The 27286-nt window shown below is 47.9% G+C and overlaps 1 protein-coding gene and 1 pseudogene across 7 annotated transcripts; one reads left to right on the top strand and one right to left on the bottom strand.

The window, feature by feature from the left end:
* Positions 1 to 2020: 2020 nt before the first annotated feature.
* On the bottom strand, positions 2021 to 7053 carry LOC100282120 (DHHC zinc finger domain containing protein). 7 transcript variants are annotated; one of them, XR_004857596.1, is made up of 11 exons: positions 6572 to 7045; positions 6309 to 6443; positions 5266 to 5332; positions 5008 to 5104; positions 4823 to 4919; positions 4649 to 4732; positions 4435 to 4475; positions 3690 to 3755; positions 2642 to 2721; positions 2492 to 2543; positions 2021 to 2390 (listed from the first exon to the last, which is right to left on the bottom strand). XR_004857596.1 is itself a non-coding variant. In XM_020551455.2 (11 exons), exons 1-11 carry the CDS (start codon positions 6661 to 6663, stop codon positions 2314 to 2316), a joined length of 882 nt encoding a protein of 293 aa, XP_020407044.1. In that variant the 5' UTR covers positions 6664 to 7031; the 3' UTR covers positions 2021 to 2313. The 7 variants fall into 7 exon arrangements, 3 of the variants coding, with proteins under 3 accessions (XP_020407044.1, XP_008675968.1, NP_001148505.1); XM_020551455.2 differs by having other exon boundaries at positions 2642 to 2701; positions 6558 to 7031; NM_001155033.1 differs by having other exon boundaries at positions 2053 to 2390; positions 2642 to 2701; positions 6572 to 7002.
* LOC103644575 (ATP-dependent DNA helicase DDX11-like) lies at positions 6874 to 27286 on the top strand (annotated as a pseudogene).

The following is a 27286-nucleotide window of genomic DNA, read 5'->3' as shown; positions in this document are numbered from 1 at the left end:
CAAGCATTATGGTGCTTCCAAATCTCCTGGGCAACCAGCACAATGAGAGAATTAAGGCCTTTTCGAATCTCCTTAGGGATTGTCTTAACAGATCCGCTCCACCAACTTAGGAATCTGTCACTAGGCTGAGGCAAGAGAGTCGACCACCACAATTTGATGAATAGTACAAACCAAACCTCTTTAGAAAAGACATAGGTGACCAGGCAATGTTGGATAGTCTCCTCCGCCTGATCACAGAGTGGACAGGCAACAGGATGGGGCAACCCTCTTTTAGCAAACATGTCAACAGTCCAACACCTATTCTTGACAGCCAACCATATGAAGAATTTGCATTTTAAAGGTGTCCAGGTCGTCCAAATGTGTTTCCAGTGACTGAACTTAATTGACCCAGTAAAGAAGGCCTCATATGCTGATTTGCTAGAGTAGGAACCATGTTTAGATAGTTGCCAAATATGTCGGTATGGATTATTCTGTTGGAGCCCTAAATTGTCAATGAGGTTCCAAAGCTGCAGATACTCAACAAGCATTTGCACAGACAAAGCTCCTCTGGTACCAGAGACCCATCTTGATTTTGCAAACATTGGGGCGCGGTCCTTTGCCTTCAAGCCTTGGAATCAGATGGAAGAGGTTGGGATTCCACTCAGCGACAGTTTTTCCTTCTATCCAACGGTTTGTCCAGAATTTGGTTGATTCTCATTGCCTATTGTACTAACCACCACTACCTTGAAAAGAGCTTGTGCAACAGAGGGTACTTGGATGGGGAGACCGGACCAAGGGTGGGAGGCATCAGTTTTCTGCACCAAAACCAGCGAGCACGAAGGGCCCATCCAAACCACTCTAGGCTAAGAATACCTAGCTCGCCGAATTGCAGGGGTCGTTGAACACATTCCCAAGATACAAGACAGTTACCCCATTGGCCTTCTCTTGTTCTTCTCATAAGAAACCTCTTCAACATTTGTCTATTGCTTTAAACACCTATTTAGGGAGATTTAGGGCAAGCATGGAGTAGACAAGGATGGATGATAACACCACCTTGACCAACACGAGACGACCTGCTTTGCTCAAGAGAGAAGCTTTCCAACCCGACAACTTGTTAGACACTTTGTCAATGAGGGGTTGCAGTTCAAAATTTGTTAGTTTTCTTATGGACAGGGGAAGCCCAAGATAGCTGCAAGGGAATTCTTTTATAGTGTGTTTGGTTTAAGGGATGAGTAGTCCATCATCTTCTCACTACTTACTTTATTGTTTGGTTTTTGGAATAAACTGAATTGATCTATCATCATTTCAATCCTATAGGCTAATAATTAGTAATAATATGAAGACACTAAATTTTTAAAATGGACTCATGATACACCACCTCATCTAGAATGGATTGATTTCTCAAACCAAACACTCCCTTAATTGATAGGTCAGCATGTTTGAAATAACAGCCAAATCCTCCTCGTACTGAATAGATGTGACTGAACTTTTGATAATTTGTCTTGAGGCCTGTGGAGTGCCCAAAGATATCAAGCCGAGTGACAAAGGGGGCGGAGGAATAAAACAACATCATCTGCATAGGAGACTGGTTCAATTCCTTGACCGATCCAAATGAGATCAGCTAGGACTGAAGAAAAAAATGGTTTGGCCTTCATAAGTGACCATAGATAAAAGACGTGATAAGCTCGAAATAATAGCTCGTACATTGTACAACTAGAAAGACTAATTCATGCATCATAAATCTACATAAGCAACAGCGATAAAAAGCAAGAGCCCAATCTTCTTTTAGGCAACTTTCGGTTATTCCTATGTCACATGGATTAGATAAAATTAAAAAAATTTAGTAGGGCTTTTGACCTACTATGGATTTAAACCTATCCAAATCCCTCCAATCCACATGGATTAAAATCAAAACGATCAAGCCCTTATTGAGGCCAACTATCAAGGGCATGGTCATAGACAAAAGCACGGCAATTCCCTTCAAATTATTTCAAATCCCTACAGGTGCGACCCTTTTCCCACAGAACGTCAGACCAAACGGTGAAAAATGCAGGACCACGATATGAATTCCATAAGTGAAAGTAACCTTACAAAAGAATGTTACTTGCACATTAAACTACAGGGAGTTCAATGATCCTCAGAGTGTGTTTGGTTCAGTTTACTGAACCAGATTCGCTGTCATAAATCTGGAATCTCAACTAAACGGCTACAACATCAGAATAGATTCCTGAAAATCTATAGCCAACAAGGAAACAAGCTTCCATCCAGTTATAACGCACTTCAGACTTCCCATCTTTCTAGTTCCAGGTCTTCGTACTCAAAATTGGCTATCTATCATTCCGGCTTTAGAAATTCTCTTATGTTACACAGCATGCCCTTGTCATATGGGTTCACAAATTTGACTTCAGAATCTGCATTTACGAGGGGGAATGGATTTACGTGTGTCATTGCATAAACCGCTAGGGTAACTGAGATACATAAAAAACAATGAAGAGTAGTGCACGTAAAGCACCTGATCGAGGTTGTTCCTTCATCTGGAATTCAGGATATTTCTTCCAGTTAATCTGGAAAATCTCACCTTTTAGCTACAAGAAACAGCTAACGAGAAGACGACCTGCAATTGATGAACGAAGACTCCAAAGCATGGGAAATTTGAAATTACCCACTCATCTGTCTTGATGTTGAAGCAGATGCAATATATGTGCCACATCAAGAATACAATCTGGTAACAGCACGGAGGATCTATTAGAAATAATACAATCACTAGCTTATGCAATACTCCCTCCAATCCCAAATATATGTCCATTTGGATTTGGCACTGGAACTATGGTGGGGATACAATGACTAAATTACTCATCAATCATTGCTAGAGTTAAGACAGGTGGCAAGTGAATTGCATTGATTAATCACATTTAAGTAGGGATAGACAAGGATGAACGAAGCAAAAAAGGTTCAATGGAGTTATCATGGACTCATGTTTATTGCATTTGGGAGATCAGATGGACTTATCTTTGGGATCAGAGGGAGTACAACATAAGGCTGCAGTTTTAATTAGCGTGCTTGGTATAGGCATAGCAATTGCAAATGTAGATAGGAGTACTGTCTTGTCTCTAAATGCTAAAAGAATTGGTGGAAAGACATTTCAAGTTCTGCCACATGCAACACATATGGCAGATGACTATTTCAATATATCTAGCCAACACTCCCAAATATAACAATGATTAAGTGGACTGAAGTCGTATTTCTTGTGGCATGCTTTCGAATTCCGGGCTGAACACACTTCCTCTTTTTACTGATGACTTCAGTTCACAGCCTGAGAGTATTTATTCACATGAATAAGAAAAATCTCATTTAGATTTGTACATGTTGTGAATTGATGCCAACCAGACTGGCAAGTTGTAATGTGGTATCACAGTAGCCTGAAAACTTGTCAGTTTAATACATGGAAAACCATAAAAAAACTCCAGTAAATATCCACATGCTGCCTAATTTGAGTGGTATTTTTTTAATAGTTCAATAAGGATGATCAATGGGAGCATACAGCATAGGCATGAGGTAAAACACACATAATACATAGATTTTCTAAAGCTCTCTAACAACCGTGACAATCTACCTCAAAAGCAGAGTCTATAAGGACAAAAAATCATGGAATAACAGATAAAAGCAGAAGAGAAAGAGCTGACATTACATCACAAGGGTTAGGAGCAAACCTGCCAGAGGACCTGGAGGATAGAGAAGAGCGTTGTACTGATTACTATGTTTAAAGATACAGGATTCTGGAAAGTAAATGAGTACACTCAGTAAGCATCTTGCGGTCATTCTTACAGATATCAGAAACCAAGGGTACAGTTTGATGGAAAAATAAAACAAAAGGGAAGTTGTAAGTTTCTCAGAAACATGGAAGACCAACTCAAAAGGCCCAGAACATAGCTTAATATAATTGCTTTCCACTATATCATGGTTGACCTGATTTAAATATATTACCATTGAAAGTACTAAAGACATACAAATGCACTCACTATGCATATGCAGTAAAAAGCGTTGTGTTTGAGAAAAAGAATGAATAGCTACTATGCTAAAACATCTAAATAGTCCTAGAAGAGGAAAAAATAATGAGTATGGTTGAACACATTTACTTAACAATTAGCTTATTTCCTAAGGTCAGCTTCTCCTGCGTGTTCAAGAAATATGGGGGGTGGAAGGAAGCTGAGCACCTTCAAAAACAGTAAACTGCAAGAAATTCTTGGAAACAAAATGAAAGATGTAGGTGTGTACAATCAGGTTAATTACTGTTTCCATTATTGCCACTGTTTTTAATTATTTCATCCAAGTAAATGGTTCAGAAAAAACTGGTAAAAATCGAAATACTAGCTGAGACAATGGCACAGACATACATTTTCCAAACAAAATTGCCTTACAATTCATGCACAAAGAATAAGATATGGGCATAGATACCTCCGATCTTATAGTCCCTGAACTGATGCATCTGGTAATATCTGCATAACACAGGAATGTAGGTGAAATTATTTGGTTAAAGAATACAGTATGGCTTGAAAAGAAAAAAAAATAGTTGATGGGTACTTTAGTTAGAGAGATAAGAAACAGCCACATCTGGTATTAGAATAAAACCCAAGACTCTTTTCAGAGAGCAAGAAGACAAATAGCATACATTTTGTTGAGCACATCGTATATGTTGATTCAGCAACAACAAATCCTGTCAAAAGGGCCATAAATAGACGATGATTTTTCTGTCCTGAAAAATACGCACAGGAGATTAGAATGCATACCTACAACTGCCATGCCACAATAGGGCAAAACACTATCAAATGGAATATAATAATACCTATGCAAGTACCAAATGCAGGACAATGATGGTCATAGCCCCTAATGTTTGCTTTGCACCAGGTACACTGCCTGACCCTTGAGAGCATTGGGAGTTTCTACATCAAAAGTAAAGGGTGTTAAAGAACTATTTTCTTCAAGTTAGTAACTTAGACAGCTTCATTTAAAACTAGACTTTCGCAACACCTCACTCGAGTATATAGCTTCCACAAAATCCTTGCAGCCAGCTTCTTCCAAATATGAAGAATCACAAGCAACAATACCAGGATCACCAGATAAAATCCTGCAATAAAAAGGTAGAAATTAAGCCATGTATCCTAAAGGTGGTGGTATCAACGGCCATAAATTGTCAATATTAGAATCACATTGCACTGTTTAAAATTCACTAGGTCTAGCTTAGATTTGCAAACTTCATTGAAAAAGGGTTATTCCTGAAGAAGTAACCTGTAGAATCCCCACAGAAGAAGTGCACACTCTGCATTTATTAGCATGTCCAGCAGAGAAGAAGTTTCTGCAAAGTATTTGACAGATTACAGATCCACGACAACAGAAGTAGACATATATATACAGTGCTCTTTTCTCCTGTTCCGGAACGGTAGTATAAAACACATCAAATTAATGAATAGTTGAATACTTAAGGGTTACTAGCACAAAATCTACTGTATACACATTCTTTCAAACCGGAGGGGATTGGAGGGGCTAGATTCCCCTTCTTAACCCCCTCCGGTTTTCTCGCTCCCAAACTAGTCCTGAGAGTTTGAGAAAAATAAATCCAATGATCTGTTAGACCAATTTACAGTGCATCATCCTCAATACCTGAAGTTATAATAGTAAGCATGAATCAAATTACTAGAGCATGTTGTGTCTAGACATGGTCCTTAACTGGAGCCAGCTCAGTCTTGAGTGGTATGGGGTTTTGTAGTTGAGCACAAATTTGGTCACAAGACTGACTTAATATTGAAGTACTGCAGGGATTCGTAGTTGAAATATTCCCTTAGTATATGCTTCGGAGTATGTGCAACTCTCAGCCCTCAGGGATGGTGCATAAAAACATCTCTTGACTGAACCCAATTTACAGCACCTAACCAGAAGAAGCAACTGACAAATTTAATCCTTTCGCTTCAGTTATTTCAGTCAAGGTCGAATTCTAAATCTGGGAAACAGGTATGGCTTAATTCTATGTTAAGACATAGAGCTATAAGCTTCCACCTAGTTTTACTCACTTTTACAGATATCAGTACATTCATAATGTCGAAATCAAGCACCAGCATCTTAATTATCTTGACTTTGTATGCACTAAAAGATTCAGTTATATGGGACCCAAGCAAACAAAGAAAGCTCAACTCACCTAAACCAGGAAACTTCGTCAGCTTTGCTCAAGTCAATGCATCAACACAAAAATAGCATATATCCACAGCAATCGATAGCGTCCAAAATCACAATCGGCATCCTACCAATACACTGCACGCATTGCTCCAAGAGCTCACCTCTCCGGATTACGAATACGTAAACGCCCCACAATAGGAGGATGTTGAAGAGCACGAAGAGCGGGGCCGACGCCGCCACCCCGATGAACCTCCTCCACAGGCGGCCGAGCACGATAGCCGCGATGAACACCAACCCTATGCAACACGCAGTCGAAGGAAGATCAGAATCGCTCTGGCGCTTAAAAAATAGAAACTCCCGCAATCGGGTGCAGTGCAGCTGTGCAGAGAACCAAAAAGGAAGCGAGCAACCAGAGAGCACCGACCCGCGATGGGGAGCATCGCGAGGAGGGAGAGGAAAGGGAAGAGACGGGGAACCATCGCCACGGCGAGCTGCGAGAAAAGCACTAGGCCGCATGACGCGAGCGCCGACCACAGCACCTCCCACTGCGACGACGACCTCCGCAAGCGCTGGAGCCCCGACGCAAGCCTGCTCATCGCCTCGAACTCCACCCCGGACCGACCCCAGGGACCATCAAGGCGGCCCGAGCCAGGAGATCCAGTCGGGCGCTGGGACGCCTAGGAACCGGGCTCCGACGAGTCTCGTCGATCTCGAGTAGGTCCGCTGATGGGGACGAAAGTTGGGGAAGGAATCCGAGAAGATGCTAGGCGAATCTCAGTTGACGATGAAGAGGTCTCGACTCTCGCGGCGGCATTTCGTCGAACGTGTAGTTCGCGGAAGGGCAGCTTGTCAGCGCGTAAACCTGTCTGAGCGTGTGCGTAGGTCGTCCGAATTTTTTTATTTGTCTTTTTTTTAAATCACATTTAGACCTAATTATTAAGAGTCACGTGTAGACTGCCCCGCTATCCCCAACCTCCCGCGGATCCCGCGCGCGCTCCCGCGGATCCACCGCGCGCGCGCGCCCGCCCCCACCCAGCCGTGATTCCCTGTAGCGATGCGCCCGGCAAACTACCCCCGCGGAGGATCCCCTATCTCCCGATCCCTACCTCCCAAGGATCCCGCGCGTGCCCGGCAAACTACCCCCGCCGAGGATCCGCCGCCGAGGATCCCCTACCTCCCGCGCACGCCAGCGCGCCCCGACAGCCGCCATCCCGCAAGGCGCGACACCACCCGCCAGCCCCTACGCCAACCGCAAGGCGCGGCCGCGCTATCCGCCCGACCCGTACGCCGCGAACCCCGCCATCCGCCGCGAACCCCGCACGCCCTCCGCGATACGCCAGCCGAGAACGCCGCCGCGAACCGCCTAAAACCCCGCCCGCACTCCAACAGCCATGCCTCGACAGCTCTACGAAATCCACCTTCGCCGCAAACGCCCGCATGCCCCGCACGCCCGCGCGCGATTCGCCACGACCTCCATACCCAGCGCGCAGCTCCGAGCAGTCCGCAAACAACCGTCACGATCTTGGCGGCATGATCTCCGTACAACCCAAACAAAACTGTCCCTGCTCAATCCCCTGATCAATCCCCTGCTCAATCCCACCCGCCGTCATTTGCCCGCCCCGCCCCCACGTGTAGACTGCCCCGCTATCCCCAACCTCCCGCGGATCCCGCGCGCGCTCCCGCGGATCCACCGCGCGCGCCCGCCCGCCCCCACCCAGCCGTGATTCCCTGTAGCGATGCGCCCGGCAAACTACCCCCGCGGAGGATCCCCTACCTCCCGATCCCTACCTCCCAAGGATCCCGCGCGTGCCCGGCAAACTACCCCCGCCGAGGATCCCCTACCTCCCGCGCACGCCAGCGCGCCCCGACAGCCGCCATCCCACAAGGCGCGACACCACCCGCCAGCCCCTACGCCAACCGCAAGGCGCGACCGCGCTATCCGCTCGACCCGTACGCCGCGAACCCCGCCATCCGCCGCGAACCCCACCCGACGTCGCGAACCCCGCACGCCCTCCGCGATACGCCAGCCGAGAACGCCGCCGTGAACCCCGCCGCGAACCGCCTAAAACCCCGCCCGCACTCCAACAGCCATGCCTCGACAGCTCTACGAAATCCGCCTTCGCCGCAAACGCCCGCATGCCCCGCACGCCCGCGCGCGATTCGCCACGACCTCCATACTCAGCGCACAGCCCCGAGTAGTCCGCAAACAACCGTCACGATCTTGGCGGCATGATCTCCGTACAACACAAACAAAACTGTCCCTGCTCAATCCCCTGATCAATCCCCTGCTCAATCCCACCCGCCGTCATTTGCCCGCCCCGCCCCCTTCATTCCCACACCATTGTGCCGCTAGAGAGGAAGGTCGAAGGAGAAGGATCTTGCCCCGACACCGGAGAGGAAGGTTGCTCAACCGCGCAGGCCTCGACCAAGGTAAGCCATTAGGCTCGACCCTCCAATGAAGTTGATATGCTTATTTGTCAATTGTCATGCTGATTTGTTTAGGGTTTATCAAGGCAGTTGTCAGTGCTTCTTTGTAATTCAAAGTTACTTCCCTTGCAAAACCATGCTGTAGATATGCTTTAACATTTTGTCCCACGCTAGTGTGCCGCTAGAGAGGAAGGTCGAAGGAGAAGGATCTTGCCCCGACACCGGAGAGGAAGGTTGCTCAACCGCGCAGGCCAAGACCAAGGTAAGCCATTAGGCTCGACCCTCCAATGAAGTTGATATGCTTATTTGTCAGTTGTCAGTGCTGATCCCGCGCGCGCCTTGCAAAACCACGCCGTAGATATGCTTTAACATTCTGAAGCAACAAATGGTATTCACATTAAAGGTTTGATGTAGCCATAACAGCACAAGATGGTAACGATGTCAGAACCATCCAGGACTAACCCATGAACCTTTGCAACTCCTCTCTTAGGGTTAACAATGCTACAGACATGTCACCCGTAGCAACACAGGAATATTGCATCTACACAAATCTATTAACTTTCTATCCAACAGTAAGGCCCGGTCACAATCTGCTTCGGCCAACTTAAAACTACATCAGAAAAAAACATGTCACATTTAATGCTACAGACATGTCACCCGTAGCAGCACAGGAATATTGCATCTACACAAATCTATTAACTTTCTATCCAACAGTAATGCCCGGTCACAATCTGCTTCAGCGAGCTTAAAACTACATCAGAAAAAAAAACATGCCACATTTAGTGTACTAACTTCATAAAAACTTTGAGCAGATAAATATGGCTGCTTTAAAGTATACCGGCCCAGTTCCAAATAAGCTGCTGCTCTGTTGCAGTAATATGTTGCATTTGTGTCACTCAAACTGATGGCTTCTGAGTAAAACTCAATTGCTTTGATCCACTGTCTTCTTTTGAAGGCGCTATTTCCCTGTCACGGGAACGCACACTGGTTTAGTTTAAAATGAGCAACATGAGGTGAAGAAATGAACTCGGTTGCTTTAAATTAGTGTCATTATATGCGTTCCCTTTCAAGTCTCCATATCCCACTTCTTTTAATCCAGAAGTAGACATAGGAGATGAAACTAGAAAAAGGAACTACATAGTAATGAAATTCTAACTAACAGATTAACCTTGGTTATTCATTGCGCTCTGGATGACAAGGTTACATGGATTTTCTTCCAGAGGCAATTGGTGATTGACTACTAGGTAACTCAATAAAATTTAGAAACAAACCCAAATCTCGTCAGTAGCGAAGTGTCAAACCAAGGTGCATTAGACATCGAGGATTTGGCACAAATAGGGAAGAAGATTGGAACCTGTCCCTACTATGGTTCACGAGACATGGTCCGCTCAGCTGACCTTGGAGTCCTTCCTTATCAATCTTTGTTACTCAAGTCTGCTAGAGAATCACTTGGCCTTAATCTGAAGAACAGTGTTGTCATCATAGATGAAGCTCACAACTTAGCTGACTCCTTGAGTAACATGTACAACTCAAAGATCACGTCTTCTCAGGTTACTCGCACCTTTCATTAACCTTTCCATCACAATCTGGCAAATAGTATTTTTCCCTGTGTAATAGGTCATTATATTTGGTTGCAACTGTATTGCTTTGTGTTTCATTCAACGGACATAAACATCTATATTCCACAATGTTTATTAATTATAATTTTTGTTAGGACATAAATGTCATTTAGTTCTATGTTTTGTGTGCCTGATGCTCATTCAGTACTGTTGTCAAAGCACAAAAAGGGGATTTAGGAATTTATTAGGCATATAAAGGGGCCTAAACAAAGAGGGTCTTTTAGTGGAGTTAGCTTAGCTTGCCTATGTGGTTTTATGTCACTTTGTAAGATTCTATATATGGTTTCATCTGTTTCAGGTTTAGAATTTTCATTTTGAAAGCAAGATTCATTCCATACATGACTTTAGCATGCCTTCTAAATTGACATTTTTGGTGTTTACTTGGGCTAAAAAACTGGGATTCTAGCATTTCTTCTGTCATGTGTTTCTTGCAAGTGAAATTGTGTTGTTGAGGAAACAAACTTAATCATCCTTTTCTCATTTTCCTGACTGTGTTTACTGATATTCATTTTCTTTTTGGATTGTAGTTGAAGACAGTCCTTTCCTGCCTGGATGAATACCTTGATAGATTTTATAATGTTTTGGGAGCTGGGAATCGACGATACATCTAGACCTTGACAGCTTTAACAAGGTCTTTCATACGTGTTTTGATCAACAATCAAGATGGTGCCAGCACTATGTCTTCTATGACCATAAACCAATTCTTGTTTTCCCTTGACATTGATAACATAAACATAGTAAAAATTTGTCAGTTTGTGAAAGAAAGCAATATAATCCATAAGGTATTTTTTCCCAAAATGTACTCATTCAGTTGCCCAACGCCCATGTGATCTGACTGTTGCCTTTTCAGGTTTGTGGATATGCAAACAAGTTAAGTAGCATCCAAAATCAGTTTGATCTGTAGAATAGTGAACCCATAACCCTAACAGGGGTTGGGTGGTGTATTAATAGAGTTGAGTAAACTGGGCCAGGCCCATTACAGAGGGGCAAGACAGTAATTACCCCAAACCCTAAACGGGTATTCTAACACCCCCGCAGTCACAACGCTATCCTGTGCAGACGTTGAGACTAGATCGAAAGTCTAAAAATACACTCGACGATAATCCCTTGGCGAAGATGTCGGCAAACTGCAGTGTGGTAGGGACGCTGAGAACCCGAACGTCACCGGCAGCGACATGCTCGCGGACGAAGTGCAGGTCGATCTCCACATGCTTCGTGCGCTGATGTTGCACGGGGTTGGTGGAGAGGTAGACCGCGCTGATGTTATCGCAGTAGACGAGGGTGGCGCGCTAGAGGCGACTGTGGAGCTCGTGGAGGAGCTGGCGCAGCCAGGAGGCCTCTACCACGCCGTTGGCCACGGCACGGTACTCGGCCTCAGCGCTGGAGCGAGAGACGACGGGCTGACGCTTGGCCGCCCAAGAGACGAGGTTGGCGCCCAGGAACACGACGTAACCGGAGGTGGACCGGCGCGTGTCGGGACAGCCAGCCCAGTCAGCGTCGGTGTAGACCACGAGCTCCGACGTCGGGGATGTTCGGAGAAGGAGGCCGTAGTCGAGGGAGCCGCGGAGGTAGCGCAGAATCCGCTTGAGCGCGGTGAGATGGGGCTCCCGCGGAGTGTGCATATGCAGGCACACCTGCTGGACGGCATATGCGATGTCGGGCCTGGAGAAGGTGAGGTACTGGAGCGCGCCGGTCAGGCTCCGGTAGGACGTCGCGTCGGCGACCGGAGGCCCATCGTCCTTAGAGAGCTTCGCCTGAGTGTCGACAGGTGTGGAGCAGGGCTTGCAGTCAGACATGCCAGCCCGCTCCAGGATGTCGATGGCGTACTGGCGCTGGTGGAGGAAGAGACCCTGAGGCCGGCGCTCGGCGGTGATGCCGAGGAAGTGGTGTAGGGGCCCCAGGTCCTTCATCGCGAACTCCCGCTGAAGGGCGACGATCGTGCGGTGTAGAAGGTCGGTGGTGGATGCCGTGAGCACAATGTCGTCGACGTAGAGCAGGAGGTAGACGGTGTCGTCGCCGCGCCGGTAGATGAACATGTGAAAGGGAATTAGGCTTACACCTAGTTCCTAAATAATTTTGGTGGTTGAATTGCCCAACACAAATCTTTGGACTAACTAGTTTGCCCAAGTGTATAGATTATACAGGTGCAAAAGGTTCACACTCAGCCAATAAAAAGACCAAGTGTTGGATTCAATAAAGGAGCAAAGGGGCAACCGAGGGCACCCCTGGTCTGGCGCACCGGACTGTCCGGTGTGCCACCGGACAGTGAACAGTACCTGTCCGGTGCACCAGGGGACTCAGACTCAAACTCTTCGCCCTCGGGAATTCTCGGAAGCCGGCGCGCTATAATTCACCGGACTGTCCGGTGTGCACCGGACATGTCCGGTGCTCCAAGGAAGCGCGGTCTCCAGAACTCGCCAGCCTCGGGTTCGCGCGGCAGCCGCTCCGCTAAAATTCACCGGACTGTCCGGTGTGCACCGGACTGTCCGGTGTGCCAGCGGAGCAACGTCTCTCTGCGGCGCCAACGGCTCCCTGCGGTGCATTTATTGCGCGCGCAGCGCGCGCAGACGTCAGGCACGCCCATGCCGGTGCACCGGACATCAAACAGTACATGTCCGGTGTGCACCGGACACTCAGGAGGGCCCACAAGTCAGAAGCTCCAACGGCTAGAATCCAACGGCAGTGATGACGTGGCAGGGGCACCGGACTGTCCGGTGTGCACCGGACTGTCCGGTGCGCCATCGAGCAGACGCCTCCAGCCAACGGTCAAGTTTGGTGGTTGGGGCTATAAATACCCCAACCACCCCACCATTCATTGCATCCAAGTTTTCCACTTCCCAACTACTACAAGAGCTCTAGCATTCAATTCTAGACACTCCAAAGAGATCAAATCCTCTCCAATTCCACTCAAGCCTTTAGTGACTAGTGAGAGTGATTTGCCGTGTTCATTTGAGCTCTTGCGCTTGGATCGCTTTCTTTCTTTCTCACTTGTTCTTGTGATCAAAACTCAATTGTAACCAAGGCAAGAGGCACCAATTGTGTGGTGGCCCTTGCGGGGAAGTTTTGTTCCCGTTTGATTGAGAAGAAGAAAAGCTCACTCGGTCGAGGGACCGTTTGAGAGAGGGAAGGGTTGAAAGAGACCCGGCCTTTGTGGCCTCCTCAACGGGGAGTAGGTTTGCGAGAACCGAACCTCGGTAAAACAAATCCGTGTGTCTCACTTGCTTATTCGCTTGTGATTTGTTTTGCGCCCTCTCTCGCAGACTCGTTTATATTTCTAACGCTAACCCGGCTTGTAGTTGTGTTTATATTTGTAAATTTCAGTTTCGCCCTATTCACCCCCCCTCTAGGCGACTATCAATTGGTATCAGAACCCGGTGCTTCATTAGAGCCTAACCGCTCGAAGTGATGTCGGGAGATCACGCCAAGAAGGAGATGGAGACCGGCGAAAAGCCCACTACAAGCTACGGGAGCACTTCATCGGAAGAGTCCCGCACCAAAAGGAGGGAGAAGAAGAAGAGCTCCTCCAACAAAGGGAAGGAGAAGAAATCTTCTTCTCACCACAAAGAGAAGAAGGAAAAATCTTCTTCCCACAAGCCACATCGGAAAGGCGACAAGCACAAGAGGATGAGGAAGGTGGTCTACTACGAGACCGACACTTCATCAACATCAACCTCCGACTCCGATGCGCCCTCCGTCACTTCTAAGCGCCAAGAGCGCAAGAAGTATAGTAAGATCCCCCTACGCTACCCTCGCATTTCCAAACATACACCTTTACTTTCCGTCCCATTAGGCAAACCACCAACTTTTGATGGTGAAGATTACGCTAGGTGGAGCGATTTAATGCGATTTCATCTAACCTCGCTCCACAAAAGCATATGGGATGTTGTTGAGTTTGGCGCGCAGGTACCATCCGTAGGGGATGAGGACTATGATGAGGATGAGGTGGCCCAAATCGAGCACTTCAACTCTCAAGCAACAACAATACTCCTCGCCTCTCTAAGTAAAGAGGAGTATAACAAAGTACAAGGGTTGAAGAGCGCCAAGGAGATTTGGGATGTACTCAAAACCGCGCACGAGGGAGATGAGCTCACCAAGATCACCAAGCGGGAAACGATCGAGGGGGAGCTCGGTCGGTTCCGGCTTAACAAAGGGGAGGAGCCACAACACATGTACAACCGGCTCAAGACTTTGGTAAACCAAGTGCGCAACCTCGGGAGCAAGAAGTGGGACGACCACGAAGTGGTAAATGTTATTTTAAGATCTCTTATTTTTCTTAATCCCACTCAAGTTCAATTGATTCGTGGTAATCCTAGATATACTAAAATGACCGCCGAGGAAGTTATCGGGCATTTTGTAAGTTTTGAGTGCATGATAGAAGGCTCGAGGAAAATCAACGAGCTTGGCGACCCATCCGAAGCTCAACCCGTTGCATTCAAGGCAACGGAAGAAAAGAAGGAGGAATCTACACCAAGTCGACAACCAATAGACGCCTCCAAGCTTGACAATGAGGAGATGGCGCTCGTCATCAAGAGCTTCCGCCAAATCCTCAAACAAAGGAGGGGGAAGGATTACAAGTCCCGCTCCAAGAAGGTTTGCTACAAGTGTGGTAAGCCCGGTCATTTTATTGCTAAATGTCCTATATCCAGTGACAGTGACCGAGGCGACGACAAGAAGGGGAGAAGAAAGGAGAAGAAAAGGTACTACAAGAAGAAGGGCGGCGATGCCCATGTTTGTCGGGAATGGGATTCCGACGAAAGCTCTAGCGACTCCTCCGACGACGAGGACGCCGCCAACATCGCCGTCACCAAGGGACTCCTCTTCCCCAACGTCGGCCACAAGTGCCTCATGGCAAAGGACGGCAAAAAGAAGAAGGTTAAATCCAACTCCTCCACTAAATATGAATCGTCTAGTGATGATAATGCTAGTGATGAGGAGGATAATTTGCGTATTCTCTTTGCCAATCTTAACATGGAGCAAAAAGAAAAACTAAATGAATTGATTAGTGCTATTCATGAAAAGGATGACCTTTTGGACTCCCAAGAGGATTGTCTAATTAAAGAAAACAAGAAACATGTTAAGGTTAAAAAGGCTTATGCACTAGAAGTAGAAAAATGTGAAAAATTGTCTAGTGAGCTAAGCACTTGCCGTGAGATGATTGACAACCTTAGAAATAAAAATGCTATTTTAAATGCTAAGGTTGATTCACATGTTTGTAATGTTTCAATTCCCAATCTTAGAGATGATAACATTGACTTGCTTGCTAAGATTGATGAATTGAATGCATCTCTTGCTAGCCTTAGATTAGAGAATGAAAATTTAATTGCTAAGGCTAAAGATTTTGATGTTTGCAATGCTACTATTTCCGACCTTAGAACTAAGAATGAAATGTTGCATGCTAAGGTTGTAGAACTTAAATCTTGCAAACCCTCTACATCTAATGTTGAGCAGGTTTCTATTTGCACTAGATGTAGAGATATTGATGTTAATGCTATTCTTGATCATATGGCTTTAATTAAACAACAAAATGATCATATAGCAAAATTAGATGCTAAAATTGCCGAGCACAACCTAGAAAATGAGAAATTTAAATTTGCTCGTAGCATGCTTTATAATGGGAGACGCCCGGGCATTAAGGATGGCATTGGCTTCCAAAGGGGGGACAATGTCAAAATTAGTGCCCCTCCTAAGAGATTGTCCAACTTTGTTAAGGGCAAGGCTCCCATGCCTCAGGATAACGAGGGCTACATTTTGTACCCTGCCGGTTATCCCGAGAGCAAAATTAGGAAAATTCATTCTAGGAAGTCTCACTCTGGCCCTAATCATGCTTTTATGTATAAGGGTGAGACATCTAGTTCTAGGCAACCAACCCGTGCTAAATTGCCTAGAAAGAAAACTCCTAATGCATCAAATGATCATGATATTTCATTTAAAACTTTTGATGCTTCTTATGTGCTTACAAACAAATCCGGCAAAGTAGTTGCCAAATTTGTTGGGGGCAAACACAAGGGCTCCAAGACTTGTGTTTGGGTACCCAAAGTTCTTGTGTCTAATGCCAAAGGACCCAAAACCGTTTGGGTACCTAAAGTCAAGAACTAAAATTGTTTTGTAGGTTTATGCATCCGGGGGCTCAAGCTGGATACTCGACAGCGGGTGCACAAACCACATGACCGGGGAGAAAAGGATGTTCTCCTCATATGAGAAAAACCAAGATCCCCAACGAGCTATCACATTCGGGGATGGAAATCAAGGTTTGGTCAAAGGACTTGGTAAAATTGCTATATCTCCTGACCATTCTATTTCCAATGTTTTTCTTGTTGATTCTTTAGATTACAACTTGCTTTCTGTTTCCCAATTATGTCAAATGGGCTACAACTGTCTATTCACTGATGTAGGTGTCACTGTCTTTAGAAGAAGTGATGATTCAATAGCATTTAAGGGAGTGTTAGAGGGTCAGCTATACTTGGTAGATTTTGATAGAGCTGAACTCGACACTTGCTTAATTGCTAAGACTAACATGGGCTGGCTCTGGCATCGCCGACTAGCACATGTTGGGATGAAGAATCTTCACAAGCTTCTAAAGGGAGAACACATTTTAGGATTAACAAATGTTCATTTTGAGAAAGACAGGATCTGTAGCGCATGCCAGGCAGGAAAGCAAGTTGGAGCTCATCATCCACACAAGAACATAATGACGACCGACAGGCCACTGGAGCTCCTACACATGGATCTATTCGGCCCGATCGCTTACATAAGCATCGGCGGGAGTAAGTACTGTCTAGTTATTGTGGATGATTATTCTCGCTTCACTTGGGTATTCTTTTTACAGGAAAAATCTCAAACCCAAGAGACCTTAAAGGGATTCTTGAGACGGGCTCAAAATGAGTTTGGCTTAAGGATCAAGAAAATAAGAAGCGACAACGGGACGGAGTTCAAGAACTCACAAATTGAAGGCTTCCTTGAGGAGGAGGGCATCAAGCATGAGTTCTCTTCTCCCTACACACCTCAACAAAATGGTGTAGTGGAGAGGAAGAATCGAACTCTATTGGACATGGCAAGAACCATGCTTGATGAGTACAAGACACCGGACCGGTTTTGGGCCGAAGCGGTCAACACCGCCTGCTACGCCATCAACCGGTTATATCTTCACCGAATCCTCAAGAAGACATCATATGAACTCCTAACCGGTAAAAAGCCCAACATTTCATATTTTAGAGTTTTTGGTAGCAAATGCTTCATTCTTATTAAAAGAGGTAGAAAATCTAAATTTGCTCCTAAAACTGTAGAAGGCTTTTTACTTGGTTATGACTCAAACACAAGGGCATATAGGGTCTTTAACAAGTCCACTGGACTAGTTGAAGTCTCTTGTGACGTTGTGTTTGATGAAACTAACGGCTCTCAAGTAGAGCAAGTTGATCTTGATGAGATAGGTGAAGAACAGGCTCCATGCATCGCGCTAAGGAACATGTCCATCGGGGATGTGTGTCCTAAGGAATCCGAAGAGCCTCCAAGTACACAAGATCAACCATCCTCCTCCATGCAAGCATCTCCACCAACTCAAAATGAGGATGAGGCTCAAAATGATGAAGAGCAAAATCAAGAAGACGAGCCACCTCAAGATGATAGCAATGATCAAGGGGGAGATACAAATGATCAAGAAAAGGAGGATGAGGAAGAACCAAGACCGCCACACCCAAGAGTCCACCAAGCAATCCAACGAGATCACCCCGTCGACACCATCCTCGGCGACATTCATAAGGGGGTAACTACTCGATCTCGGGTTGCTCATTTTTGTGAACATTACTCTTTTGTTTCCTCTATTGAGCCACACAGGGTAGAGGAAGCTCTCCAAGATTCGGATTGGGTGGTGGCGATGCAAGAGGAGCTCAACAATTTCACGAGGAATGAGGTCTGGCATTTAGTTCCACGTCCTAACCAAAATGTTGTAGGAACCAAATGGGTCTTCCGCAACAAGCAAGATGAGCATGGTGTGGTGACAAGGAACAAAGCTTGACTCGTAGCCAAAGGGTATTCACAAGTCGAAGGTTTGGATTTCGGTGAAACCTATGCACCCGTAGCTAGGCTTGAGTCAATTCGCATATTATTGGCCTATGCTACTTACCATGGCTTTAAGCTCTATCAAATGGACGTGAAAAGTGCCTTCCTCAATGGACCGATCAAGGAAGAGGTCTATGTTGAGCAACCTCCCGGCTTTGAAGACAGTGAGTATCCTAATCATGTCTATAGGCTCTCTAAGGCGCTTTATGGGCTCAAGCAAGCCCCAAGAGCATGGTATGAATGCCTTAGAGATTTCCTTATTGCTAATGGCTTCAAAGTCGGCAAGGCCGATCCTACACTCTTTACTAAAACTCTTGAAAATGACTTGTTTGTATGCCAAATTTATGTTGATGATATTATATTTGGGTCTACTAACGAGTCTACATGTGAAGAGTTTAGTAGGATCATGACACAGAAATTCGAGATGTCGATGATGGGGGAGTTGAAGTATTTTCTAGGATTCCAAGTCAAGCAACTCCAAGAGGGCACCTTCATTAGCCAAACGAAGTACACTCAAGACATTCTTGCTAAGTTTGGGATGAAGGATGCCAAACCCATCAAGACACCCATGGGAACTAATGGGCATCTCGACCTCGACACGGGAGGTAAGTCCGTGGATCAAAAGGTATACCGGTCGATGATTGGTTCATTGCTTTATTTATGTGCATCTCGACCGGACATTATGCTTTCCGTTTGCATGTGTGCAAGATTCCAATCCGACCCTAAGGAATCCCACCTTACGGCCGTAAAACGAATCTTGAGATATTTGGCTTATACCCCTAAGTTTGGGCTTTGGTACCCTCGGGGATCCACATTTGATTTACTTGGTTATTCGGATGCCGATTGGGCGGGGTGCAAAATCAATAGGAAGAGCACATCGGGGACTTGCCAGTTCTTGGGAAGATCCTTGGTGTCTTGGGCTTCAAAGAAGCAAAATTCGGTCGCTCTTTCCACCGCCGAAGCCGAGTACATTGCCGCAGGACATTGTTGCGCGCAATTGCTTTGGATGAGGCAAACCCTGCGGGACTATGGTTACAAATTAACCAAAGTCCCTTTGCTATGTGATAATGAGAGTGCAATTAAAATGGCCGACAATCCCGTCGAGCATAGCCGCACTAAGCACATAGCCATTCGGTATCATTTTCTTAGGGATCACCAACAAAAGGGGGATATCGAGATTTCTTACATTAACACTAAAGATCAATTAGCCGATATCTTTACCAAGCCACTTGATGAACAATCTTTTACCAGACTTAGGCATGAGCTCAATATTCTTGATTCTAGAAACTTCTTTTGCTAAGCTTGCACACATAGCTCTTTTGAATACCTTTGATCATATCTCTTTTATATGCTATGACTAATGTGTTTTCAAGTCTATTTCAAATCAAGTCATAGGTATATTGAAAGGGAATTGGAGTCTTCGGCGAAGACAAAGGCTTCCACTCCGTAACTCATGCTTCGCCACCACTCCGAGCAACTCTCTCTTCTAAGGGGGAGAAATGAGCATCAAAGAAAAGGACTTCATCCTTGGAGGAGAGAGTAAAAGCTCAAAAGCAAAAGGACCGGATTTCGTCTTTGGTATAATCTTAACTCATTTACTTATGACCAAAGGGGAAGAAATTACTCAGGAGCAAAGGGCTCTAATGATTCCGTTTTTGGCGATTCATGCCAAAAAGGGGGAGAAATGAGCCCAAAGCAAAAGGACCGCACCACCACCAATTTCAAAAACTTAGTGCTTTCCAAAAGTATTTATCAATGGGTATCCTATTGTGTTCAAAAGGGGGAGAAAGTAGTATTTCAAAAATGGTATATCAAAACCCTCTTGAACACTAAGAGGTGGATCTCTTTTAGGGGAGTTTTGTTTAGTCAAAGGAAAAGCATTTGAAACAGGGGGAGGAAATTTCAAATCTTGAAAATGCTTTTGCAAACTCTTATTTATTTACCTTTGACTATTTGCAAAAGATCTTTGAAATGGATTTACAAAAGGTTTTGCAAAAACAAAACAAGTGGTGCAAACGTGGTCCAAAATGTTAAATAAGAAAGAAATATTCCATGCATATCTTGTAAGTAGTTTTATTGGCTAAATTCCAAGCAACCTTTACACTTACATTATGCAAACTAGTTCAATTATGCACTTCTCTATTTGCTTTGGTTTGTGTTGGCATCAATCACCAAAAAGGGGGAGATTGAAAGGGAATTAGGCTTACACCTAGTTCCTAAATAATTTTGGTGGTTGAATTGCCCAACACAAATCTTTGGACTAACTAGTTTGCCCAAGTGTATAGATTATACAGGTGCAAAAGGTTCACACTCAGCCAATAAAAAGACCAAGTGTTGGATTCAATAAAGGAGCAAAGGGGCAACCGAGGGCACCCCTGGTCTGGCGCACCGGACTGTCCGGTGTGCCACCGGACAGTGAACAGTACCTGTCCGGTGCACCAGGGGACTCAGACTCAAACTCTTCGCCCTCGGGAATTCTCGGAAGCCGGCGCGCTATAATTCACCGGACTGTCCGGTGTGCACCGGACATGTCCGGTGCTCCAAGGAAGCGCGGTCTCCAGAACTCGCCAGCCTCGGGTTCGCGCGGCAGCCGCTCCGCTAAAATTCACCGGACTGTCCGGTGTGCACCGGACTGTCCGGTGTGCCAGCGGAGCAACGTCTCTCTGCGGCGCCAACGGCTCCCTGCGGTGCATTTATTGCGCGCGCAGCGCGCGCAGACGTCAGGCACGCCCATGCCGGTGCACCGGACATCAAACAGTACATGTCCGGTGTGCACCGGACACTCAGGAGGGCCCACAAGTCAGAAGCTCCAACGGCTAGAATCCAACGGCAGTGATGACGTGGCAGGGGCACCGGACTGTCCGGTGTGCACCGGACTGTCCGGTGCGCCATCGAGCAGACGCCTCCAGCCAACGGTCAAGTTTGGTGGTTGGGGCTATAAATACCCCAACCACCCCACCATTCATTGCATCCAAGTTTTCCACTTCCCAACTACTACAAGAGCTCTAGCATTCAATTCTAGACACTCCAAAGAGATCAAATCCTCTCCAATTCCACTCAAGCCTTTAGTGACTAGTGAGAGTGATTTGCCGTGTTCATTTGAGCTCTTGCGCTTGGATCGCTTTCTTTCTTTCTCACTTGTTCTTGTGATCAAAACTCAATTGTAACCAAGGCAAGAGGCACCAATTGTGTGGTGGCCCTTGCGGGGAAGTTTTGTTCCCGTTTGATTGAGAAGAAGAAAAGCTCACTCGGTCGAGGGACCGTTTGAGAGAGGGAAGGGTTGAAAGAGACCCGGCCTTTGTGGCCTCCTCAACGGGGAGTAGGTTTGCGAGAACCGAACCTCGGTAAAACAAATCCGTGTGTCTCACTTGCTTATTCGCTTGTGATTTGTTTTGCGCCCTCTCTCGCAGACTCGTTTATATTTCTAACGCTAACCCGGCTTGTAGTTGTGTTTATATTTGTAAATTTCAGTTTCGCCCTATTCACCCCCCCTCTAGGCGACTATCAACATGGACGTGTCCGACTTGGCCTCAACGAAGCCGATGGAGGCCAGGTAGGAGGCGAAGCGACTGTACCAAGCCCGTGGCGCCTGCTTGAGGCCGTACAGGGACCGGTTCAGCCGGCAGACCAGATCTGGACGATCAGCGTCGACGAAGCCGGTGGGCTGGCTGCAGTATACAGTCTCCGTCAGAGTGCCATGGAGGAAGGCATTCTTGACATCGAGCTGATGAATCGCCCAGTCGCGGGAGAGGGCGAGGGAGAGGACGGCGCGAACAGTGGCGAACTTGATGACGGGGCTGAAGGTCTCGTTGTAGTCCACTCCAGGGCGCTGTGTGAAGCCCCGAAGGACCCAACGGGCCTTGTAGCGGTCGAGGGAGCCATCCGAGGTCAGCTTGTGGCGAAATAGCCACTTGCCGGTGACCACGTTGGTGCCTGGTGGACACGGCACCAGGTCCCAGGTGTGGTTGGCCAGGAGGGCCGCGTACTCCTCCTCCATAGCACGACGCCAATGTGGGTCGGCGAGGGCAGTGCGAACGGAGGATGGCACCGGGGAAGCGTCGGGTGGAGTGCTAGAAGTATCGGCTTCCAGGATCAGCCGGTCGACGGGGCGAAGGACGCCAGCGGCGCGTCGAGTCACCATCGGGTGGACGTGTCCGGGGTCGCGGTGGACGGCGACCGGGTGGTATACGGACGGCTCGGAGCGGACCGTTGGAACGTCGAGAGCGGCGGACGTGGCCGGCTCGCGGCGGTGATAGGCGACGGCGGGGTCGGCGAAGCGGGTCGCGCTCGTCGACGGGCCCGAGTTAGGGGGCGCCGAGGTAGTGGCGTGGCCGCGACGGTGGTAGACGAGCGTGGGGTTGGCGAAGCGAGCCGGGGTCGACGGGGCCGCGCGTGGCGAAGGCGGGGTCGACGGGGCCGCGCGTGGTGCAGGCAGGATCGATGGGGCCACGCGTGGCGCAGGCGGGGTCGACGCCTCGACGGGGCCGCGCGTGGCGCGGAAATGGGCGCGAGCTGTGGCGTCGTGGCTGCACGAGGAGCAGGTAACGGCGCAAGACGGGGCGCCGGGGGTGGGGGGGGAACCGGGTCAGACTCGAGGAGGGAGTCAAGATCGGTGGGTGGGGTGGAGCCTGCAAGGGGAAACACATCTTCGTCGAAGACGACGTGACGAGAGATGATGATGCGGTGGGAGGTGAGGTCCAGGCACTGATACCCCTTGTGGTCAGGGGAGTAGCCAAGGAAGAGGCAGCGAGTGGAGCGAGGAGAAAGTTTGTTAGGGGCGGTAGCAGAAATGTTAGGGTAGCAGGCACAGCCGAACACGTGCAGGTGGTCGTAGGAAGGGGCTGTGCCGTACAGGGCGAAGTGAGGTGTAGGGTGGCTCACCGCCTTCGAGGGAAGACGGTTGAGGAGATGCGTGGCGGTATGAAGGGCCTCTGCCCAGTAGGTGGCAGGGAGAGACGCCTGAAAGAGAAGGCAGCAGATCATATTGGTGGTGGTGTGAATCATGCGCTCGGCCCGGTCGTTCTGAGCAGAGGTGTAGGGACACGAGAGACGCAACTGGACGCCGTGAGTGAGGAAGAAAGAGCGGGAGGCGTTGTTGTCGAACTCGCGGCCATTGTCGCACTGCAGGGCACGGACCGGGCGCCGGAACTGGGTGGAAACCTAGGCAAAGAAGTGAGTGAGGGTGGTAAACGTGTCGGACTTCAGCCGAAGGGGGAAAGTCCAAAGGAAATGGGAGTGGTCATCCAGAATGACCAGGTAGTATTTGTAGCCGGAGAGGCTAAGGACATGAGATGTCCAGAGATCACAGTGGACAAGATCAAAGGCCTGAGTAGCCCTGGACGTGGAAGTGGAAAAAGGAAGACGAGAGTGACGGCCGAGCTGACAAGCATGACAGAGGCGCTCAGAAGAGCCCCGAGTGTATGATATGTCGGATTGGCCGGAAAGCTGGGACATGACGTCAGGTCCAGGGTGCCCGAGGCGACGGTGCCAAATGGCAGAGGAGGTAGTGGTAGTAGCAAGAGCATGTGATGTGGTGGTAGTAGTAAGTGTAGGAGATGAGGCTACTCTGGTGTGGGGAGTGGACGGCAAGTGAAGAGAATAGAGGGGGCCGGAGCTGTCACAGCGAGCGAGCACATCATGTGTGGGAAGGTGGCGTATGGTGAGGCCCCAGGGGTCGAACTCCATAGAGCACTGGTTGTCACTAGTGAAGCGACGAACCGAGAGGAGGGGATGAGTCAGTCCGGGAGCAACAAGGATGTCGTTAAGACAGAATGGTCCTGGAAGAACCGATGTACCTACTGAGGTGACCGGGAGGGTGGAACCGTTGCCGACGACGATGGAGGTAGGATGTGAGGGGTGGGGTGGATGGGAGTGGAGTAATGAATTGGTGGTGGGGGTAGTGTGGAAGGAGGCTCCGGAGTCAACCACCCAATCGGTGGTGGTTCGGGGAGGTGGAAGTGGCGAAGGTACGGTGTGAGCGGAGAGGGCCAAAGAGGGTGCCCCGACAGAGGCAGTAGGAAGGGAGGGGGATGACACGGGCTCAACCGCAAGGGAGGCGATCGCAGCACGTGGGAAGACAAGCGGTCCAGGCACGTGACGGCCCGCCTGAGGGTGGACCTCGACGCAGTCCCGAAGAATAGGGTTCCAGACTGGATCGAAGGACACGAACATGCCCCGGATGAGCTGGCCGTCGTGGAGGAGGACACGCACAGTCACGAGAGCGACGGGCGGGGGTGACGCCATGGAATCGATGTGGGTGGGGACACCGCTGGTAGGAGAAGCGCAACGGCGCGAGGAGCGCGGAGGGCCGTCCAGAAGGGCGCGCGCAGCCACGAGGAACGAGTCGGGCGGTGTGGCTGGGAGTGTCGACTGCGCAGCACCGCAGGGGCGCGCGGCTTCTGGCGTCTCCAGGTGCGGGCACTGCTTGGCACGCCCTGGTGCACGGCGAGGGCGCACCCGGCACGGCACGCCCTGGTGCACGGCGCGGGCGCGGGATGGCCTCGGCGCGGGGCTAGTACCCAGGCGCGGCGCTGCTGGATCGGGTAGGCTGGCGTGGCCCTCGGCCAGCGCAGCCTCCTGGCGCGGTTGCAGCACCCGTGCAGGGGCGCGCGAAGCGGAGGGGGGGGGCGCGGTCGGCCAGGCGGCTGCGACCGGGCGGGGACGCGTCGGGGTGGCGTCCAGAAGGGCGGGGTGGGGCGCAGCACTGCTGCGGCGGTCGGAGACGAGACACGCGTGGGGAGGGGCGCAGCTCTGCTGCTCGGACTCCTGGGCGCGGGGAAGGAGCGGCGCACGGGCGGCGCGGCAAGGCATGGGCGCAGGGCGGCTGGCTCGGCGGGTGGCGCGCCCGGCACCGGCGCCAGAGCAGGGAGCCGCGACTGGTGGGGAGAGGAGGAAGGCCGGCGGCTGAGGGGGCTGGCGGCTGAGGGGGCTGGCGGCTGGAGAGGGTAGCCGGCGGCTGTAGTGGAAGGAAGATCTAAACCTAATCTGATACCATGTAGAATAGTGAACCCATAACCCTAACAGGGGTTGGGTGGTGTATTAATAGAGTTGAGTAAACTGGGTCAGGCCCATTACAGAGGGGCAAGACAGTAATTACCCGAAACCCTAAAAGGGTATTCTAACATGATCTCCAGCTCCATGATGAAGGAAGCAGTATAGCATGCTTTCAGGCATTGGTTGACTTTCTACGCTCCCTTCTGAACAGCAATGATGATGGAAGAATCATAGTTGCAAAGCAAAAGCTAGGTGGACAACCTGATGAAGCATATCTTAAATTTGTGACGCTTTGTGCGGAAAAAATATTTTCTGAGGTACTAAACGTTTCCTTTTTGAGTGGTCGAGTATGTATTGTAGCTACTTATAAATTTTATTCCTTGTATCTATTATAGGTTACGCAGGATGCTTATGCTGTTATCCTGGCTGGTGGAACCCTCCAGCCTATTGAAGAAACTAGGCTGCGCTTGTGTCCAAGCTTACCACCAACTGGTATAAAATTCTTCACTTCCAACCATATTGTTCCTCCTGAGAGTATTCTTCCAATAGCAGTTACACGTGGACCCTCAGGCATGGCATTTGATTTCAGCTACAATTCAAGGAGCTCTCCTTCCATGGTTTGCACTTTCTACCTCATATCTAACGTCCCCGACCCATTCGCTTCTGCTACTCAAGCATAGATTGTGAAATTATGAATTATTTGTATTTACATGCTGCCATCTTCTTTCCAATAAACATTGATTCAAATATTTATTTGACAGTATTTACAACATGTACCATCCCTTACCTTGCCTATCGGAACCCAGGGCGCTATAAACTTGCTGCAAAATGTATATACGAGTCCCTTCTATATTCCTTTGTTTCTTTTTGTTTCATTACCTTGTGATCTTATTATGTTAGGCATTCCTTGAATGCATGTAAATAAGTCCTTATTTATCATTTTTTATTTGTGGAAATACAATTATTACATGGGTGCATGATTTCATCCATCTAGGCTTCTCCTTAACAATGAATTCTTATTTCTGTGGTTGTTTGAGCCCATTTTGATCTGCAGCTTCTTTCGGTGCTTTATACTTTATCGTTGTTGTGCAATATGTTATACTTGAATGCACTTTATGCTTTGTAATTCTTATCTTGCTTGTGTTTGCAGATTGAGGAACTTGGTCGTTTCATCTGTAACATTATAACAGTCGTGCCTAAGGGAGTTGTTATGTTTTTTTCTTCATATGATTATGAAAGGCGTGTATATGATGCATGGATGACAACAGGCACAATTTCCAGGATTTCTAAAAAGAAACATGTTTTCAGAGATCCAAGGAACAGTGCTGATGTCGAGGCTGTCCTCAACAAATACAAGGAGGCAATTGAATCCTGTAGTAATTTTTCCCAAGACACAGGTGTCAATGGGGCACTTCTATTAGCTGTTGTTGGTGGGAAGATTTCTGAAGGCATAAATTTCAGCAACGGGATGGGTCGTTGTGTCATAATGGTTGGCTTGCCTTATCTAAGTCCATCTGATGTGAGCTGATAGAGACGATAAAGCATATCGAAAGTATTTCTAGCTCATTTTTTGCTGGAGATGATAAGGCCTTAAGCAGAAAATATGATGATGAATGTGAACTTCAGCCTGGTTATGATATATTACGGAAGTGCACTAGAGGTGGAAGAGAGTATTATGAGAATTTATGCATGAAAGCTGTGAATCAATCTATTGGTAAGCTGCTTCTCCTGAGCATTTGTCATGCATATAGCACTGTTTAATTTCATCCTTATATGGTAAGATGAAATAATTGCAGGCAGAGCAATCAGGCACATAAATGACTATGCTACAATGCTATTGGTTGACTCGCGTTATGCACAGACTTCATCAACCAAAAGTTTTTCCTGCCCGGCTGATAAGCTTCCTCAATGGATAAAAGCACGACTCTCTTGTGCTCAAAACTATGGAGAAGTTCATAGATCGTTGCATCAGTTCTTCAAGTTCAATAAAAAAAATGTTGAAATACTCTAGAAACCACCAAGCATTGCCATTGTTGATTCAATGC

The sequence above is a fragment of the Zea mays genome, chromosome 1, assembly GCF_902167145.1.
Source record: "Zea mays cultivar B73 chromosome 1, Zm-B73-REFERENCE-NAM-5.0, whole genome shotgun sequence".
NCBI classification, from domain to species: domain Eukaryota; kingdom Viridiplantae; phylum Streptophyta; class Magnoliopsida; order Poales; family Poaceae; genus Zea; species Zea mays.
This window is presented reverse-complemented; position numbering and strand designations above follow the sequence as displayed.